Source organism: Canis aureus, chromosome 36, assembly GCF_053574225.1.
Source record: "Canis aureus isolate CA01 chromosome 36, VMU_Caureus_v.1.0, whole genome shotgun sequence".
Classification (NCBI taxonomy): Eukaryota; Metazoa; Chordata; class Mammalia; order Carnivora; family Canidae; genus Canis; species Canis aureus.
The window spans coordinates 21311483-21330374 of record NC_135646.1 but is presented as its reverse complement, the minus strand read 5'-3'; the positions used below and the strand labels follow the sequence as shown (position 1 = coordinate 21330374).

The 18892-nt window shown below is 35.1% G+C and overlaps 1 protein-coding gene across 3 annotated transcripts in view; it reads left to right on the top strand.

The window, feature by feature from the left end:
• SGO2 (shugoshin 2) overlaps positions 1-18582 on the top strand; it is a 41313-nt gene extending 22731 nt beyond the window's left edge. For all 3 annotated transcript variants that reach the window (XM_077885328.1, XM_077885329.1, XM_077885330.1), the window contains 4 exons: positions 3471-3607; positions 5109-8276; positions 10438-10588; positions 16708-18582. In XM_077885328.1, coding sequence (XP_077741454.1) covers positions 3471-3607; positions 5109-8276; positions 10438-10588; positions 16708-16723 — 3472 coding nt within the window. In that variant the 3' untranslated portion in view covers positions 16724-18582. The remainder of the gene's footprint in view (positions 1-3470; positions 3608-5108; positions 8277-10437; positions 10589-16707) is intronic.
• Positions 18583-18892: the final 310 nt, after the last annotated feature.

Below are 18892 nucleotides of genomic sequence, written 5' to 3'. Positions count from 1 at the left end.
TTTGAAAAGTTAGTACCTTTTTTGCAAATTGAAGAAAAACTTTCCTCTTTATTCTGGTTTGCTTAGTGTTTTTATAATGAATTTATATTGAATTATGTCAATTTTTTTTTCTGTATCTGGAGATAATCATGACTTTTCTCCTTTATATCTGGTTTCATCCATGTTTTTTATCAGTTTTTTTTCCTATTTCATGTTTCATTGGTGACTGCTCTTTATTATTTCCTTTATTCTACTTAGTTTTAAAAAATTGAGATCTACTTCATTTGTCAGTGTGGTGACTTCAGTTTATTTGCATTAAAACAAACTTCTATCTCAAATTCTACGTGGTCATGGTGTATTATTCTTACTATATATTAATGGATAGGATTTGATAACTTTTTCTTTAAATTTTTTTATCTGTATTTATAAGGGATATTGGTCTATAATTTTCTTACTGTATCTTTGATGAGTTTTAATAAGAGTTGTGCTGGCTTTGTAAAACAAGATTAGAAGCATTCCCTCTTTCTCCATTTTTTGAAAGGGTGTACAACTGGGATTTCTTCCTTAAATGTTTGAAAGAATTAAAGAGAGAACATATTTGGACCTGAGTTTTTAATTATTAATTTGATCTCTTAAATAAATATAAGGCTTTTCAGATTTTTTCTATTATTTTCAAGTCAATTTAGAAAATACTTGTGTTGGGACACATGGGTGGCTCAGTGGTTGAGTGTTTGCCTTTGACTCAGGGCGTGATCCTGGAGCCCCACATCAGGCTCCTTGCATGGAGCCTGCTTCTCCCTCTGCCTATGTCTCTCTCTCTCTCTCTCTCTCTCTCTCTCCATGTCTCTCATGAATAAGTAAATAAAATCTTAAAAAAAAAAATTGTCTTTCCAAAAATTCATCTACTTCTTCTAGGCAGTCAAGTTTATTGGCATAAAGTTGTTTATAATATACCCTTATTATTCTTTTAAAGCCTGTGACATCTGTAGTGAGGTTCTTTTCTCTCATCATTGATATTGGTAATTTGTATCACTCTTTTTTTTTAATTTATCAAGCTAGCTATATTATTGTCAATTTTATTGATTCCTTTAGAGACTCAGCTTTTGGTTTCATTGATTTTTTTTTTTTTTAAGATTTCATTTATTTATTCATGAGAGGCACAGAGAAAGAGGCAGGAGAAATAGGCTCCCTATGGGGAGCCCAATATGGAACTTGATCTCAGGACCCCGGAATGATGCCCTGTGCCGAAGGCAGATGTTCAACCACTGAGCCACCTAGGTGTCCCAGTTTAATTGATATTTTTTGTCAATTTTTCTTTCATATTTCATTAGTGTCTGCTCACTTTTTTTTCTGTTTAAGATTTTATTTATTTATTCATGAGAGACACAGAGAGAGAGAGAGAGAGGCAGAGAGACAGGCAGAGGGAGAAGCAGGCTCCTTGCAGGGAGCCTGATGTGGGACTCGATTCCAGGACTCCAGGATCAGGCCCTGGGCCTAATGCAAGCGCTAAACCGCTGAGCCACCCAGGGATCCCCGTCTGCTCGTTATTATATCCTTTATTCAAGTTTCATTCATTTTGTAGCATGTGTTACTATTTCATTCCTTTTTATGACTGAATAAGTTTCTGTTTTTTGGGAATCCCTGGATGGCTCAGCGGTTTAGCACCTGCCTTCAGCCCAGGTCATGATCCTGGAGTCCCAGGATCAAATCCCACATCAGGCTCCCTGCATGGAACCTGCTTCTCCCTCTGCCTGTGTCTCTGCCTCTTTGTGTCTTCCATGAATAAATAAATAAAATCTTAAAAAAAAATTTCTGTTGTTTGCGTATCTTATTTTGTATATCCATTCAGTTAATGAACATTTGTGCTATTTTTACTTTTTGACGATTCTGAACAGTGGTGCTATGAACATTCATGTAAAAGTTTTTGTGTGGACATAGTTTTCAATTTATGCCAACAAGTAGAATTACTGAGTCATATAACTGTATAACTTTTGGAGGTGGTGCCAAACCATTTTACAAAGCTGCTGCGTTGTTTTACATTTCCACCAGCGAAGTATTAGGGTCACAGTTTCTTTGCATCCTTACCAATACTTGTTATTATCTATGCTTTTGATTATAACCATCTAGTTGGTATAAAGTGGTATTTCATTTTGATTTTGATTTCCTTGATAATATTAATAATATTGAGAATTCTTTCATGCTCAATATTTTCATTTGAGCATATTTTCATGAGTGTTTTATATCAGGAACATTCTCTATTGGTTATCTTTTTCCCTTGAGTTTGAACACTTTTTTCCTGTTGCATTATATTTTGAATAATATTGGATTATATGCTGGACATGTGAGTCCTATGTTATAGAAAGTCTGGATTCAGGTGTGTTCCTCCAACAAATTTGTGTTTTATTTTACTAGGCAATTACCTTGTCTGAACTCAAACTTATTATTTTCCTGTAAGTGGCAACATATGAAATCTCATTTTAGTTCTTTTATCCTTAGCTGGCCTGCTTGGAATCTTCCTCACATATGTATGATTTTTGGGTCAGCCAGAGATGGGGAGGGGAACAATTTACACACAAAATTTGGGTCTCCCCTCTCTACCTGTTATTTCCCCATCACACATACTTTTGCATCTGTCTTAATTGTTTTTAATTCTTACCTTGAATCAGTAAGAATATAGATTTCTAACTTTTTAAAAATGTGGCACTGGCTGAGGTTGTAAACTCACCTTTTTTTAAAGTATCACTCGCTCTTTATTTGCTTTTTGTTTACTCTCCAGTTACTTTAGGTAGTTTTTAAAAATATTTTATCCAGAATTTATAGTCATTATGTTTGATAGGGCTGATTCAAAAATAGCTATTCAGCCATTATCAGAAACATAACCTCTTAAATTTGTTTGGCATTTAAGACAAAATCTTTGTCTTTGGGGGATGTTAATCCTCATTCTTTGAATTCAAGGTCAGTTTAATTATTTCTGTCTGTTTATATCTCCCTGCAGCCAAATAGATTTAACTACTCTAGGAATATGGCCTTAGTTTACATGAATACCTTTTGGCACATAGGAAACTTTAGTTCACACTTAACTTTACATACAACTGTACTTATTGAAACTATAGAAAAATTTTTGGTTATTCTATAAAATTAACTGTAAGAAAGCTATAAATATTATATGAGTATTTGTTAGTATGTTTGAAGTTTATTCGTTTCATTAGTATTATTACTCTTAGTAGCCCAACCAGTGGTTATATCATTTATCTCTTTTTGAGGCCACTGGGGCTCTGAGGTAAGTAGCATTCCTGTTTTATTCCAAGTTCTATACTATTAGAAACTATCTCTTTCCTACCTATAATTGTCTTCATTGAACATAAAAAGATACCAGAGTGGGCTTGTGGTTGGATCTTAAATAAATGGCATATAAAAAGAACTATCTATGTAATTTTCTAATTAATTTTTGTAAAATACAAAACTCGTCATTTATTTCCACCTGCATTTAGGGTTCCATTAACTTCAAATGATGATGATGATGATGATGATGATAAAGAGAAAGAGAAAATGCAATATGATGACAGTGCTATATCAAAGATATCACCTGATATTCCCTCTTCGGTATCAACAGGGCAACCTTTATCAAGTCAGTATGATTTGTAATTGTTACTTCTTAAAGAAAATAATCATAATATGTGTGGTTTAGATGATTCAGACATTTTTTCTATTTTTGATATGTTTCCCAAAGGTGAGATTTAAAAAAATTTTAATATCAATATTAAAAAGTTATATTCATCAGACTTTTTTGCTTGAGGCCCATGGTTTATAAACAGTTAATAAGGTAGCTCTCTTATGTTATAGATTTGCTAACTCCCATCATTTAAAACTACTGGTGAAAAATTTAATTTTTATTGTATTTTATTTTTTTTCTAAGATTTTATTTATTTATTCATGAGAAACATAGAGAGAAGCAGAGACACAGGCAGAGAGAGAAGCAGGCTCATCACCAGGAGACTGATGTGGGACTCGATCCCAGGAGCCTGGGATCATGATCCAAGCCAAAGGCAGATTCTCAACCGCTGAGCCACTACCCAGGTCCCCCTGAAAAATTTAATTTTTAAATAAACATGCTGATAAATATCAGATCCACAGTGGCCTAATGCTGTTATTCTGCGAGCAGTATTTAAAAATGAGTCAGCCTTGGGATCTCTGGGTGGCTCAGTGGTTTAGTGCTTGCCTTGGGCCCAGGGCGTGATCTCGGAGCCCCGGGATCGAGTCCCATGTCGGGCTTCTGTATGGAGCCTGCTTCTCCCTCTGCCTGTGTCTCTGCCTCTCTGTGTCTCTCATGAATAAATAAAATCTTTTTTTAAAAAAATAGAGTCAGCCCAAAGAGCTTTTCTTGGTATCTTTTTAGTTTACAAATTGAAAGATGCCATATATTTACTTAGTTTCATCTTCTCCTTTTCATAGACAAAAAAAAAAAAAAAAAAAAAATTGGAGGGACCTAAATAGATTTTGTTACTTTTTCAGGATCAAAGCCAAAGCAAAAACTTGAGCCTGGGTAATAGTTGAGCCAGAGGAAATGATGATACTTACGTTTTATTTACATAGTTATTTCTAAAATAATCCTTCAGGGGAGTCTGGCTTATGTATTTATCATAGATTTGCAGATTGGATTATAGAACCATAAGTATATTTGATTTAGAGCTTAGAATTGTTTTTCCTTTATAAAAATTTATGTGTGTATGTATAATTTATATAAACTTTAGTTGCCTGCTGATTGTCTTTCAATAGTAATACTTGTCAGACTTATCACTGTTATTTGGGTTCATTTGCTGGCCTCCTCTGACTTTAGAAATGTAAGTTAGTGGCTCTACCATCAGATGTGTTCCACTCTACTGTTGGGGCCAAGGCAGAGTGAATTCTTAATATATATTGTCCATAAATACAATGTAAAATGTAACTTATGAATACTCTGGTCATTTCTACTTTATTTTTATCAGCATAGATTCTTTGTAAGTATCTGAACAGAATACATTATCAGAATCCTTTCTGTGAAACAGCTTGATTTTTGCTCTGTTTGTTTAAAATAACAAATTCATTGTCATTACTTCTAAATTTTCTTTCCCTTTATTTTTTCCACTCAGACCAAAATTCCCTTAGTTCTCTAATGAGTGAGGTGAAAAATGCCCAGTCGATCAGCCACAGAAAGGAGAAGCCATCTCTCAGTAATGTAACTGAAAGGAAGAAACATGTATTATCTCAGGAATTAAATAATCCTGTCAGTCCTCATATGACAGATTTAGATCAACAACACATTTCAAGTCCAGAATTAAATTGGAATAATAAGATAAATGATCATACTAATGAAAAGAATATTGAAATGCAAGGAAACATCCAATGGCTTCCTGTCTCATCTGAGTCGACAAGCGAACCTACTGCAGAGTACAAGAATCCATTTCAAGGTAGTGATGACTTTCAGTTGCAGAAAACTGTGTATGATGCTGACATGGATTTAACTGCTAGTGAAATAAGCAAAATTGTTACAGTTTCAACGGGCACTAAAAATAAAAGCAATAAAAAATCAAATGATTGTGAAATAAAAACTTTCAGAAAAGTGAGGGATTCAAGCTCTGAAAAAAAGAGAGAAAGATCAAAGAGACCATTTAAAAATAGTTCAGATATCAATATTGAGGAAAAGATTGAAAATGGACCAGAAAAAAGATCAGTTATCTTGAATGGCAAAGGGGATTCAGACGATCCAAATTTTATGTTCAATACTGAGCAGCTGACTCAGTTGAACATACTGAAGAAAGTAACCCTTCATGATGACTTTGATCAAGATAAGAGACAAACTACACAGTGTAATAAAAAAAAGAAAATACATGTAACAAATGAGCAAGAAGAAGCATACTCTTTCTCTCAAAGTTTAGATAAATTCCATCAGGAGAGTAAATTTAGTATGGGTCAGAGTTCTCTAGCTTGTCATAAAAGTAAAGCTTCTAGACAGACTGTGATTTCTAAGTTAGAAAATGATAACTTACTCTCAAACCAAAAGAATAAAGAAACCACTTCTGAAAACCCAGAAGTCACAAGTGAATTTCAAACAGCTGATCTTTCCACTAAAGATAATGAAAGTTTATATGATTATGAGGCCCAGAATATGTCAGATTTGAAAAAGCATGTCACTGATATGCAGCCTGCTCAGCAAAATGAATCAAAAATAAATGAGAAGCTTAGGCAGAAAATAAATCGAAAGACAGAAATAATTTCTGAAACAAACCAAATATATAGGGATAGTGCTAAAGTTGTGCATGGCCCAGAAGAAGGTAACTTCTCCTTCCAAACCCAAGTGAATAAAGAAATTATTAGAAACCTAAAAGCTTCAGATGAGTTTCAAAAACCTGCTCTTTCCACCATTGATAATGGAAATTTGTATAATTGTGAGATCCAAAATGTATTGGATTTGCAAAAGCAGATCACTGATGTGTACCCTCTTCAGCAAAATGAATCAAAAGTTCATAATCTTAGGCAGAAAGTAAATCGGAGGACAGAAATAATTTCTGAAGTGAATCATTTAGGTAATGATAAGAATGTGTATTGCCCAGAAAAGGGTAATTCTTTCTTCCTAAACCAGAAGGATAAAGAAATCGTCCCTGGAAATCTAACAGACCCAAGTGAGTTCCAAACACCTGCCCTTTCTACCAAAGATAGTGGAAGCCTATATGATTATGAGACTCAAAATGTTCTGGGAGTAGAAGAGCATGTCTGTGGTATGCAACCTGCTTGTCAAAATGAATCAAAAATAGGTAAGAAGCTTAGGCAAAAGGTATGTCGGAAGACAGAAATAATTTCTGAAATCAACCAAATATATGAGAATGATGACAAAGGTACACATGACCCAGAAAAAGATAACTTACTTCCTCTTAACCAAAAGGAAAAAGAAATCATCCCTGAAAACCTAAAAGACTCAGATGAGTTTCAGAAAGCCGATCCTTCCAACAGAGGTGATAGGAACCTATGTCATTATGAGACTCAAAACATTTTGGGGGTGAAAAAGCTTGTTACCGATATGCCACCTACAAAGCAAAATGAATCAAAAATAAATAAGAGGCTTAGGCAGAAAGTAAGTCGGGAGACAGAAATAATTGTGGAAATGAACCGGACAAATGAGTTTAAAAAAAAAGGTATTCATGACCCAGAAGAAAGTAACTTCTTTTCTCTAAATCAAACAGGTAAAGAAACTATTTCTAAAAACCTGGAAGTCACAAGTGAATTACAAACAGCTTGTCTTCCCACTCCCAGTAATGGAAATCTATATGATTATGAGGCACAGAATGTGTTGGGTTTGAAAAAGCATGTGACTGATAAGCAACCTTCTCAGCAAAATGAATCAAAAAATAAGAAACTTAGGCAGAAAGTAAATCAGAAGACAGCAATAATTTCTGAAAGGTATGAAATATATGGGGATAATGATAAAGATGTACAGGATCAAGAAAGCTATACAAAAGATCTTGCTTTTCAAGTAAATAAATCTAAACAAAGACTTGAATGCCAAAGTATTATCAGTGGATACTCTATGGAAATAGATAATAATGAAAAGGAAAATTGTGACCAAAATTCAAATCCTTATAAATTAGTTAAAAAGCATGGGAAAGAATTATCAGGCAAGTCAAAGATTTTGGCAAAAGGTAAAAAAAAATGTATTTCACAGTTACCAGATTCTTTACAGACATCTGTCTCCTTAGAATCAGGTTTAAAATATATTACTAATGAAGCAGATTCTGATCCTGATAAGCACATGGACCTACAGGAGAATCTGAAGCAAAGCCCTACAACTCTGAATGAAAAAAGAGATAACCCCTTTGTGGAAGTGGTAAAAGAAGAAGAGTGCCAAGTCAGAAAAGTAAACAAAACGTCATCTAAATCAAAGAAAAAGAAGATCATCTATCCTTCTTCAGATAGCCATAAGGTAATGCAGATAATATCTGACACTGACCCGGGAATATCAGTTGAATCTGGACAAGATGCTAAGGAAAAAATTTCAGAAAATGAGGAAGTTGTCAAAATGAAGCCAGAGTTTTACACAAAGACATTTCAAGCTTTTTCTCAGGTATATTCGCCTAACATACAAGATTCTTCCTTTAAGAGTGCTCATGAGGATTCAGTGCCTCTGAGTATTTCTCCTAGTAAAAATTTGATGATAAAAGAAAATTTTGCCCTGGAGAGCTCACCAATCTTTCAAATAAGTGGTGATGTACATGAGAAGATGAAAGGGATGAAATTCAACCAGAGAACACAAAAATCAGGAATAGGTAGGTTAATGGCTGAAATGATCAAGTTTTAGAAGTATTTTCTTTTTTCAAACCAGTAAAGTATTTTGTTATAACTGATATTTTTATGGAGTTAAAAACAGTATTTAGCTGTGTAACCTGGTATATAGAAACTATAAAAAATTTTAAAGAAAGTGTACTATTTTAGGAAAGATAGCAGAGTAGTGTCTTGAATATTTAAAACCTAAAAAACAGATTTGGCCTTTACCACAAAGTTGTCTGATTTGGAGTTTTAGAGGATTAAAAAATCAGTAATATCAACTCCCTTTCCTCAGAATGCATGTTTCAAAATAGCAAACAACAAATAGATGGTAAATGTGATAAATGCTCTAATAAAAGCATACATGTGCTAACACATATATTGGGAGTGATTTGGACAAGAGGACATGAAATACATAGATAGCATTTTAGGCCCTAAAGGATAGGTAGGATTTTTATCTTTAGTGTTTACTTTTTATTTTCTCCCAGTTATTAAAATAATACTCATTGCAGAAAATGGAAAGTAGAAAATCAGGAAATTGTAGGAAAAACAATCACCCAGAAGAACTGCAGTCAGCATTTTGGCATGTGCATACAGAGTTCAATCTATGGAATTTAAATATATGCCTGAAGTCATGCTGTATGTAACATTACTTATCCCATTTTTTCCCCTTATACATCCAAAGGATATTCTTTCATTATTAGAAATTTTATGACGTTGGACTTTCCCATATCAGTCAAAATTTTCTACTGGGTGACTTAACATTTGAATATATATGTATGTAGAATACTAGAAATTTTTTCCCATTTTGAGAAATAATTGACATTACTGTATAACTTTAAGGCATACAGCATGATGATTGGATTTACATGTATTATGAAATGGTTACCACAGCAGGTTCAGATAATATCCATCATGTCATATGGATACAGTAAACAGAAAAGAAAAAAGCTTTCTCCTTGTGATGAGAACTCCTAGGATTTACTCTCAACTTTTTTTTTTGAGAGAGAGGGTGTGGGGTTGAGGAACAGAGGGAAAGGGAGAAAGAGAATCCATCCTAAGCAAGCTCCACACCCAGCACGGAGCCCAGTGCGGGGCTTGATCTCACAACCCTGAGATCATGACCTGTGCCTAGTCAAGAGTCAGATGCTCAGCTGAGCCACCCAGGCGCCCCCTCTTAACTTTCTTATATATCAGAAAGCAGTGTTAGCTGTAGTCATCAGGTTGTACATTGCATCCCTAGTACTTATTTGTCTTATGATTGGACATTTGTACCTTTTGACTGCTTTCTTCTTATTCCCCCCTTTCTCCACCCTCTGTCACCTCTGGTAATCACAAGTCTGATCTCTTTTTCTGGGTTTGGGTTTTTGGTTTTGATTATTTTGTTTTGTATTGTTCCCTGATGTAAATGAGATCCTACAGTATTTGTTTTTCTGTATATGACTTATTTCACTTAACATAATGCCTTCAAGATCCATCTGTGTTATCTCAAATTGTAGGATTTCCTCATGTTTTTATGTCTGAGTAATATGCATATAATATTAATATACATGTACACACATGCCACAACTTCTTTATCCGTTCATCCATCCATGGACACTTAGATTGTTTCTATGTCTTGACTATACATAATGCTGCTATGAACATGAGGGTACAGATTTCTTTTCAAGTTAGCACTAGGATTTGATAAGGCTATTCCACATAAAACGCATACTATAGCAAAAGTGCAAAAATCCAGAGTTCTAGTACATGATAGAGGACTGGTCAGCCATCTTGCATCTCTATTCCTCATGGTACCTTTCATAGAGTAAGCAGTCGATACAAATGTTGAATGAATGTGTAGTAATTTGTATGATTCTGTGACTAGAGTTGACCTATAAAGAATTTTTATCAGCCTATATGTGATTTCAGAATAAAAATGTTATAATCTACTTTGATAGTTTAAAATTTTAAGTCTCTTTTCCCCTCATTTTGAGGAGAAAAACTTATTCACAAATAATTTCATTGCTATTATAGTATTTAAAATTATAGCTTGATTATTGTTATATTTAAAAATGTGCTACCAGCAATTTGTAAACCACTATATCCCATATCTATTTCTATATAGAGATATCCCATATATCCCACATTTATAAATATTTGTGAAAATAATATTCTTTGCAGGTTGTAGAACACTACAGGACTTGACAAATACCAATTTTGTTTCAAATAATGCTGCTAAAGCTGAAAATAAGTCAGAAAATCCATCTTTAGAGCTACCAAGCCGGAGAAGAAGGTGTACGCCTCTCTATTTAAAGGAGCCAAATCTCAAAAGGTAAGTATTTCAGTGATATTAAAGTGATTTCAGTGTGATATTATAAATTATGTGCTTTAAAAGAAATTCCTGCCTGATGAATTAGTGTTTGAACGCTTCTCAATATCGGTATATTTTTGACATACAATAATCACAGTATAATCTGGGTAAGATTTGAAGAAATGTCTTCTTTTATTCTTTAAACGGGCTTTGTAAAACAACTTTGTTGCCTATGATTTGCAAACCACTATTTCTATGTCTCTTGTCTTCATTTGTACTCTACCTTGTTCCCTAGAGGAATTCAAAGTGGCTTATTTGTTCTTTGGCCTTAAAGAATAATAGTCTTTTTCTTTCTCTTTTTTAAAATTTCAAACACAGGGTGCTTGGGTGGCTCAGTCAATTAAGTGTCCAACTCTTGATTTTGGTTTCGGCCACGATCTCAGGGTCGTGAGACCAAGCCCCAGTTGGGCTCCGTGCTCAGCGGAGAGTCTGCTTGAGATTCTCTCTCCCTCTGCCCCTATGTGTCCCCATGCGTGTATGTACTCTTTCCCTCTCTCTAAAATAAATAAATCTTTAAAAAATATATCAAACCTCAACAAAGGGAAAATAGTACTCTTCCTACTTATCCATCCTGAGCTTCAACTGTTACCAGTATTTTGCCTTATATATTTTATCTATCCTTATTTGTTGTAGCATTTTTAAAACAAATCCCTAATATTGGGTCATTTAATTCCAAAAATACTTCTGTGTGTATCTCTTTTAAAAAGGAACTTCTTAACAAAACTAGATAACAGTAATCACTCAATTATCTGGCAACAATGAATTAGCAACAATTTCTTACTGTCAACTACCCAGTAGCCAATCCCTATTCAAATTCCCTTAATTATTTCAAAAAATGTCCAAATGCCTTTTACATGTGTTCTATGGAAAATCTCACTTTTTAAAAGAATAAATGAAGGAGCCTGTTTTGCAGAAACCAATCATATTTTCAAAAAGAGAGAAAATTATCCTTAAATTTTCTTATCCTTTGCATTGTGTCAGTATTTACTTCTTTTATAAGATGAAAGGCATTGGTGGTTCTGACAGATATTTTGAAGCAATAACAGGTATGGAGCACTGCTAGTGGGAAAGCCAAAGGATACACAGCTATTTTGCAAGACAGCTTGGTGGTCTTACAAAACTTAAGGTACCCTTAACATACAGTCCAGCTGTCACACTCCTTGGTCTTTACCCAAAGGGGAAAACATGTCCACACAAAAATCTGCACATGGATATTTATGGCAGCTTTATTCACATTACTAAAACCAGTAAGCAACCAAGAATGTCCTTCAGTAGGTGAATGGAGAAATAAACTATGATATATCTAGACAATGGAGTATTACTCAAAGCTAAAAAGCATTGAGGTACCAAGCTATGAAAAGACAAGGAGGACCATAAATACAGTTTACTAAGTAAAAGAAGCCAATCTGAGAAAACTACTTATTGTATAATTCCAAGTATATGACATTCTGGAAGAGGTGAAGCTATGAAGACAGGAAAAAGATCACTGTTATCTGGTAGGGATAGAGGAGACAGATGAATTAGGTGGAACATGGAGGATTTTTAGGGCAGTGAAAATACTCTGATATTATGATGATAGATACATGTCATTACACATTTGTCCCTACCCTTAGAATGTACAATACCAAGAGGGAACCCTAAGTACACCATAGGCTTCAACTGATTGTGATGTGTTAGTGTGTATTCATCCTTGATCCAGTATATACAATGCCTGTGAGTAATTGACAGTGGGGACGGCTGTGTACAGGTAAGGGCAGAGGGCATGGGGGAAATCTCTGTACCTCCCTCTCAATAGTATTGCAAACCTAAAACTGCTCTAAAAAAATAAAGTCTTAAAACACACACACACACACACACACACACACACACCCAGGATAGCAATACAAAGGAGGGTAAAACAGAAACAAAATGAAATAAAAGATCAAGTGGTTTAAAAAAAAAAATAACTGTCAAGCTGTAATTCACATACCATACCTATCATCATAAAACTTCAGAAAGAAACCCCATGCCCTTTGTGTGTCACTCCCATACCCACCACCCTGCCCCCAGCCCTAAGCAACGATTCACCCACTTCCTATCTCAATAGATTTCCCTGTTCTGGATATTTCATATGAATGGAATCATGTAATATGTGGTCTTTGTGACTGTCTTCTTGCACTTACCATATGTTTCTAGGGTTTATCCGTTCATTATATATAGTATTTCATTTCTTTATAGGACTGAATTAAATTCTGTCGTATAGATAATAACCACATTTTGTTTATCCACTTGTCTGTCAAAGGATGTTTGGTTGTTTCCATCTTTTGGTTATTATGAATAATGCTGTTAATATCATTTGCAAGTCTTTGTGTCTACATAGGTTTTCTTTTCTCTTGGACATATGCCTCCTTATGGAATTCCTGGGTCATATGGTAACTCCGTTTAATCATTTGCGGAACTGCTTAGACTATTTTCCAAAGCTGCTGTCATTTTACATTACCACCAATGATGTATGACGGTTCTGATTTCTTTAATTCCATGCCAACACACTTGTTGTTATTTGGCTTTTTGATGATTCTAACCATAGTAAGTGGGTGTAAAGTAGTATATGAAAGTTTTGACCTAATAAATAAAAAAAAAAAAAGAAAGTTTTGACCTGAAGCTCTCTGATAACTGATGATGTTGAGCATCTTTTCATGTACTCATTGGCCATTTGTGTATCTTCTTACACAAATGTAAGAGTGTAAGGCTCAGTCAGTTAAGTGTCCGAGTCTTGATCTCAGGTCAGGTCATGATCTCAAGGCTGTGAGTTCAAGTCCCGAATTGGGTTTCACGCTGGCAGGAAGCGAAGAAAGAAAGGAAGAAAGGAGGGAGGTAGGGAGGTCAGTCTATTCAGATCTTTTTCCCTTTTTTAAATTGGTTGTCTTTTTTTTTTTTTTTAATTGAGTTGAGAGTTAAATTTTTTTATATTAAACTAAACTTAGACTTAGCAAAGAGTTATAAAAATAGCACAAAGATTCCTCTCCCAGCTTTCCCTTATTTTAGCACCTTACCCACAGTACAATGATCAAAATTAGAAAATTAGCATTGGTATAATACTATTAACTAAACTATAGATGTCCATTAACATCCTTTGCTGTTTTAGAATCCTATCCAGGATCCCACCTTGCGTATCGTTGTTGTTTCTCCTTAGCCTCCTCCATCCTATGACAGTTCTTCATTTCTTCCTTTCCTTTTATGACTTTGACACTTTTGGAGACTATTGGTCAATTATTTTGTAGAATATCCCTCAGTTTTGTCTGATGTTTTTTCTTTTTGTGTGTGTGTGTGATGTTTTTTTCATCATTACAAAGCAGTTACGCATTTTTGGCAAGAATTCTACAGAAATGGTGTGCCATTTGCATCATTTTAAGGGGTTTATCATGTCAGGATGTCTCAATAATGTTAACTTGGATCACTTGATTGAGGACCATGGTGTCTACTGGGCTTTTTTCACAGTAAATTACCATCTTTTCCTTTATAGTTAATGGACACTGGGGGATCTTATTTGTCACCATGCATCCTATTTTTCATCAAACATTTGCTTGCTAATTTTAGCATCCATTGATGGATCTTGCCTGCAACAGTTATATTTCTGCCTAATAGTGGCTTTCTGTTTCTCTCTTTCCTTCAGCATTTATTAGAATTCTGTAAGGAAGAGCTGTCCTTTCTCTCTCCTTCTTTCCTTTCCTCCCTCCCTCCCTCCCTCCCTCCCTCCCTTCCTTATTTAGTTATTTATTTATTTATTTAGTTAGTTAGTTAGTTAATTAGTTATTTGTGTTTATTCTATCAGTTAAAATCTAATACTATCAATAGTTATTCCATTGCCCAGATTATTCCAGCTTGGCAATTAGGAGTTCCTTCAGGGTGGCTTCCTTCTGTGTTCTTTCAACAAGACTTCATAATATTTTGAGCACTTCTTTTCTGACACAAGATGTTCCAGGCTTATCTTAGTGTTTTTCCTGCCCCAGCCACCAAATCAGGTACTTTTGCAAAGAACCCAGTTCCCCTGAAGAATTGTGTTTAGAAACCAAGATCTGGGCATTAGTTATTTGTACTATGTATATAGTATATATACTATATATATGTATGTACATAGTATATATACTATGTATATATTAGCTATTGCTGCACAACAGTTGTTACCTATAAACCTAATAGCCCAAAACAACATCCATTTCTTCTTTCCATTTCTGAGGGCCAGGAATCTGGACTAGCACACTGAATTAGGTACTCTATGGCTCAGGTCATGATCCTGGGATCCGGGATCGGAGATCAAGTCCTCCCTGCGTGGAGCCTGCTTCTCCCTCTGCCTATGTCTCTGCCTGTGTCTCTCATGAATAAATAAATAAATCACACAAGTATATTTCCTTGTAGTTACAGGACTGAGGGCCCCAGCTTCTTGCTGTTGGCTAGAGGCTATCCTCAACTCCTAGAGGCCACTCTCAGCTCCTTGCCAAGTGGGCCTCCCAAAATGGCTACTTATTTCAAAGCTAGCTAGAAAGTCTCTAGAGCAAATCCTTTAGCAGATAGATTACTATAAAATGAAACGTAATCTTAGAAGTGAGACATTCTATCACCTTTGCTGTCTTCTATTGGTTAGATTGAGTCACAGTTCCTTAAAGAGGCAGTTATACAAGAGCATGAACATCATCCTGAGTGTGGTGGCAGGGATCCTTCTTAGGGTCTGGCCACCACCACCAATACCAGGGGATATTGCTGTTAGTTAGGTCCTCTCAGCCGACAGAGCTAGGAAACATACACATGCATACTAATCCATGCATACACACACTTTTATATTTCTCTATCTGTATATTAAGTAGAATCCATGATGAGTTTATATATTGATAACCTCTGATTCAAAACCACAGCGTTCATTTTTGCTTTACTTATTCATAATTTCTTCATCAGTGAGAAGGCTGCCTCTCATTATAAGGAAACAAAAGCCAAACCCCACCCCACCCCCACCACCCCCCAAACATATCTATTAGCTAGAAGAGAAGAAGAAAGCAAGCTCTTATCAGAGACTGAATGAGAGCAGGAACACAGAAAAGGTAGGTGGACTCTGAGACTGGCTTTTGCCTGAAGGCATTTACCAAACGAGGTGAACCTAAGTATTGAATTCACAGTATTATGGGGCTGGGGCAGAAGGTATATCCCAGGGTTTAGCTAAAATAAAGTCTAATAGTAGATCACCTTCAATAAAGTTGAGCTACCCTCTCAGTAGGAGAGCAAACTAAAAATAACCTTCCCATCAGCTTTTTTAAGCCCCAGGAAATAATTCTGGCACTGAATTGAGAAGGAAAGAAATCTTCTGAGAATTCATAATCAAAATCAAACTCTCATGCATTGCAGCTGGAATTTACAATTATCTGGAAGTCACAGAAAACCTTAAGCTGAAAAATTGTATTAGTCCATGAATTGTAGTGCCCCCTGTTGTCCATCAGAAGCAAATGCAAATATTTTCTAGAGTTCTTCTCAGTCCTCAACAAATTTTCCACAGGTAGAATTCCCAGGGAAATAAACAGATCACAGTAAACGAACAGGTACCAGCAGAAACAACTGATAGAATTAGATACAGAATGTAAAGTGTGAGTATTTAATGTTTCAGTGAAGGAGAGACTTGGAAATGAATAAAGGTGTTTAGAAAAACAACTTAACTATGAAGAAAAGCAAGGAAGAGATGAGCACAGTTCAGGATAGCAGTTACTTGTTGGGGAACAACAGGGATGTGATCAGAAAGGGGCACACTTGAGGCTTCTGAGGTGTGGTAGTATTTTATTTCTTACCTAGGTGATAAGCACATCATTTAATTACTGTTTTTAAGTTGTACATTTTCATATATTCTATGTATGCTGCAGTTCATAATAAAAAGGAAATATATAGTAAAACGTAAAAATCTAAGCTGGTCAATTTTTCTTAAACCTTATTTTGTAATTCCTACTATCATAGAGTATTCCAGATATATGATGCATCAATTTTCTTCTCCATGCTTCATAGCAAAAGCATCAGCTTTGAGTTGTCAGTATGTTTCATCTTCCTTTTTTTTTCCTACTTTGCAGGAAGATGAGAAGATAAGATATATTTATGGATTCTGGTTTTTTTGAATTCAAACCATACCAAGTCAAAACAGGGATATAACAAGATTCCAGAAGACGAAATGAATGCACAATGGAAGCTTTTTTCTGCTCCTCCTTTTCATGAGTATTAATTTATCCATTCTTATGTTTACATATATGTGTTTAAGATAGCTATTTTGTAATATTAAGCTTCTGAAGTCATTTGGTCATCCTATAACTTATGTTCCTGTTTTTGTAAGCTTCTTTCGACCTGACAGCCTTTAACTAAGTAAAAGCTGTTAACCTTTTAACCAAATAAAATGTGTTGTAAATATTTTTGCATTGGTTATCTTGTTGCATACCAAGCTATCTTGTTTTGTTGTGTTTTTAAACCATCCAATATATTTGAACACCTAGAAGATTCTAAAAGCTGCCTTGTGCCCTTGGCCAGTTTTCTGGGACCCTTCATTCTTACACTTCAGAATTACCTGTTAGGTATCAGTTTCTGTATTATTTCCATTCTGTGTAATCTGATGACTTGACTGAGGGGCTTAACCTTTCAGGCTCTTTTAAATTTGGTTTTTCTAACTTTATTTTAAAAATCACTTACTATACTAGTAGAAAGTAAGGAATCCTATTCAGATCTGATAAGATCAATGAACATAGCTTACTGTATTCAAGTGACAAGTCAAATTCTATTGTGCCTAGGTAGAAAAGCTTGCTTAGATAATGTCTGACAAATGAAAGGGTAGACTCAGTGTTTTTAACAAACACTTCAGATTATCCTGGGGCAGACTGTCCCAGGACCAAACTTTGAGGAACTGCTGTAGGAGTGCAAAGTCCCATGGAACTTACTCATAATGTCAACAATGTGGGTTGAATGGAGAGGCCTTCTTAAAGGAACAGTTTATACAATGATTAAGAGCTTGGCACCCTGACAGTCTTTGTTCTCTTTACTGCAGACCTATAACTTGGAGACTATGGACCTCCTAGAGTTACTCTCCAGTATTATGTTTTTTTTCCTATTGCTTATTTCTATTTTTCCTCCTTGCAAATTGTTTTTCAATTTATGTAGCCAAATTTATCAACTTTTATTGCTGGTGGAATTTGGTCACAGTAAAAAACAATTTTCCTACTTCCAGAGTATAAAGAACATTTACCCATGGTTTCATTGTGTTCTTACATTTAAATTTCTAACTCATGTGGATTTTTTTCTATTATATGGGATATGAATGCAATTCCAACCTTTTTCCAAATGATTCCCCCATTAATTAGAAGGTCCATGTTTCCCACTATTGATTTGAAATGCCACCCTTTTTTATGTTGTATTTCCATGTGCACTTAAATTTATTTCTCCATTTTCTGTTTTATTAGTCTGTGTGTGTGTTTATGCCCCACTACCATCCTCTCTAGACGTTAGGGGGAGTTTCAAAGTTTCCCTCCTAGAACTTTTACTTACTTCTTAATAAGTTTATGCTTAGTTATTTTATTTTTTTTCTTGGTAACATAAATGGGACCTACCCTTTGATTCTCTTACCTAATTATTATTTGCATATATGTGTTGATTATTGATTTCTGTATGTTAATTATACCCATTGTTTGTAGTACTTTCCAGACATATGTCCTGAAAACTAAGCTATCTTTTACCTCTTTTTTTCCCTTCCAAATCTTATTCCTCTCATTGCTTTCTTTTGTCTAGTTAATTGTATGCCTGCTACGTTAAGTAGCATGTTAAATGGTAGTGAGAAGACTAGGTATCCTTGTATTGTTACTGATTTTCATGGGAATGCCTCTGGTTTTATCCTAATAAGTAAGATGCTGGATTTTGAGCTGGTTATGTATAATTTATAATCACATTAAAATATTGCCTATCAATTATTTTATTGAGTGTTTTTTGTAAAAATCGCGCATGAGTGTTGAATTTTTGTCAAGTGACTTCTGGCATAGATAGAGATTGTATGAGTCAGGGTCTAGCCAAGAGAGAGACCACACTTATTTTTTTTTTTTAATTTTTATTTATTTATGATAGTCACAGAGAGAGAGAGAGAGAGAGGCAGAGACACAGGCAGAAGCAGGCTCCATGCAGGGAGCCCGACGTGGGACTCGATCCCAGGTCTCCAGGATCGCGCCCTGGGCCAAAGGCAGGCGCCAAACCGCTGCGCCACCCAGGGATCCCGAGACCACACTT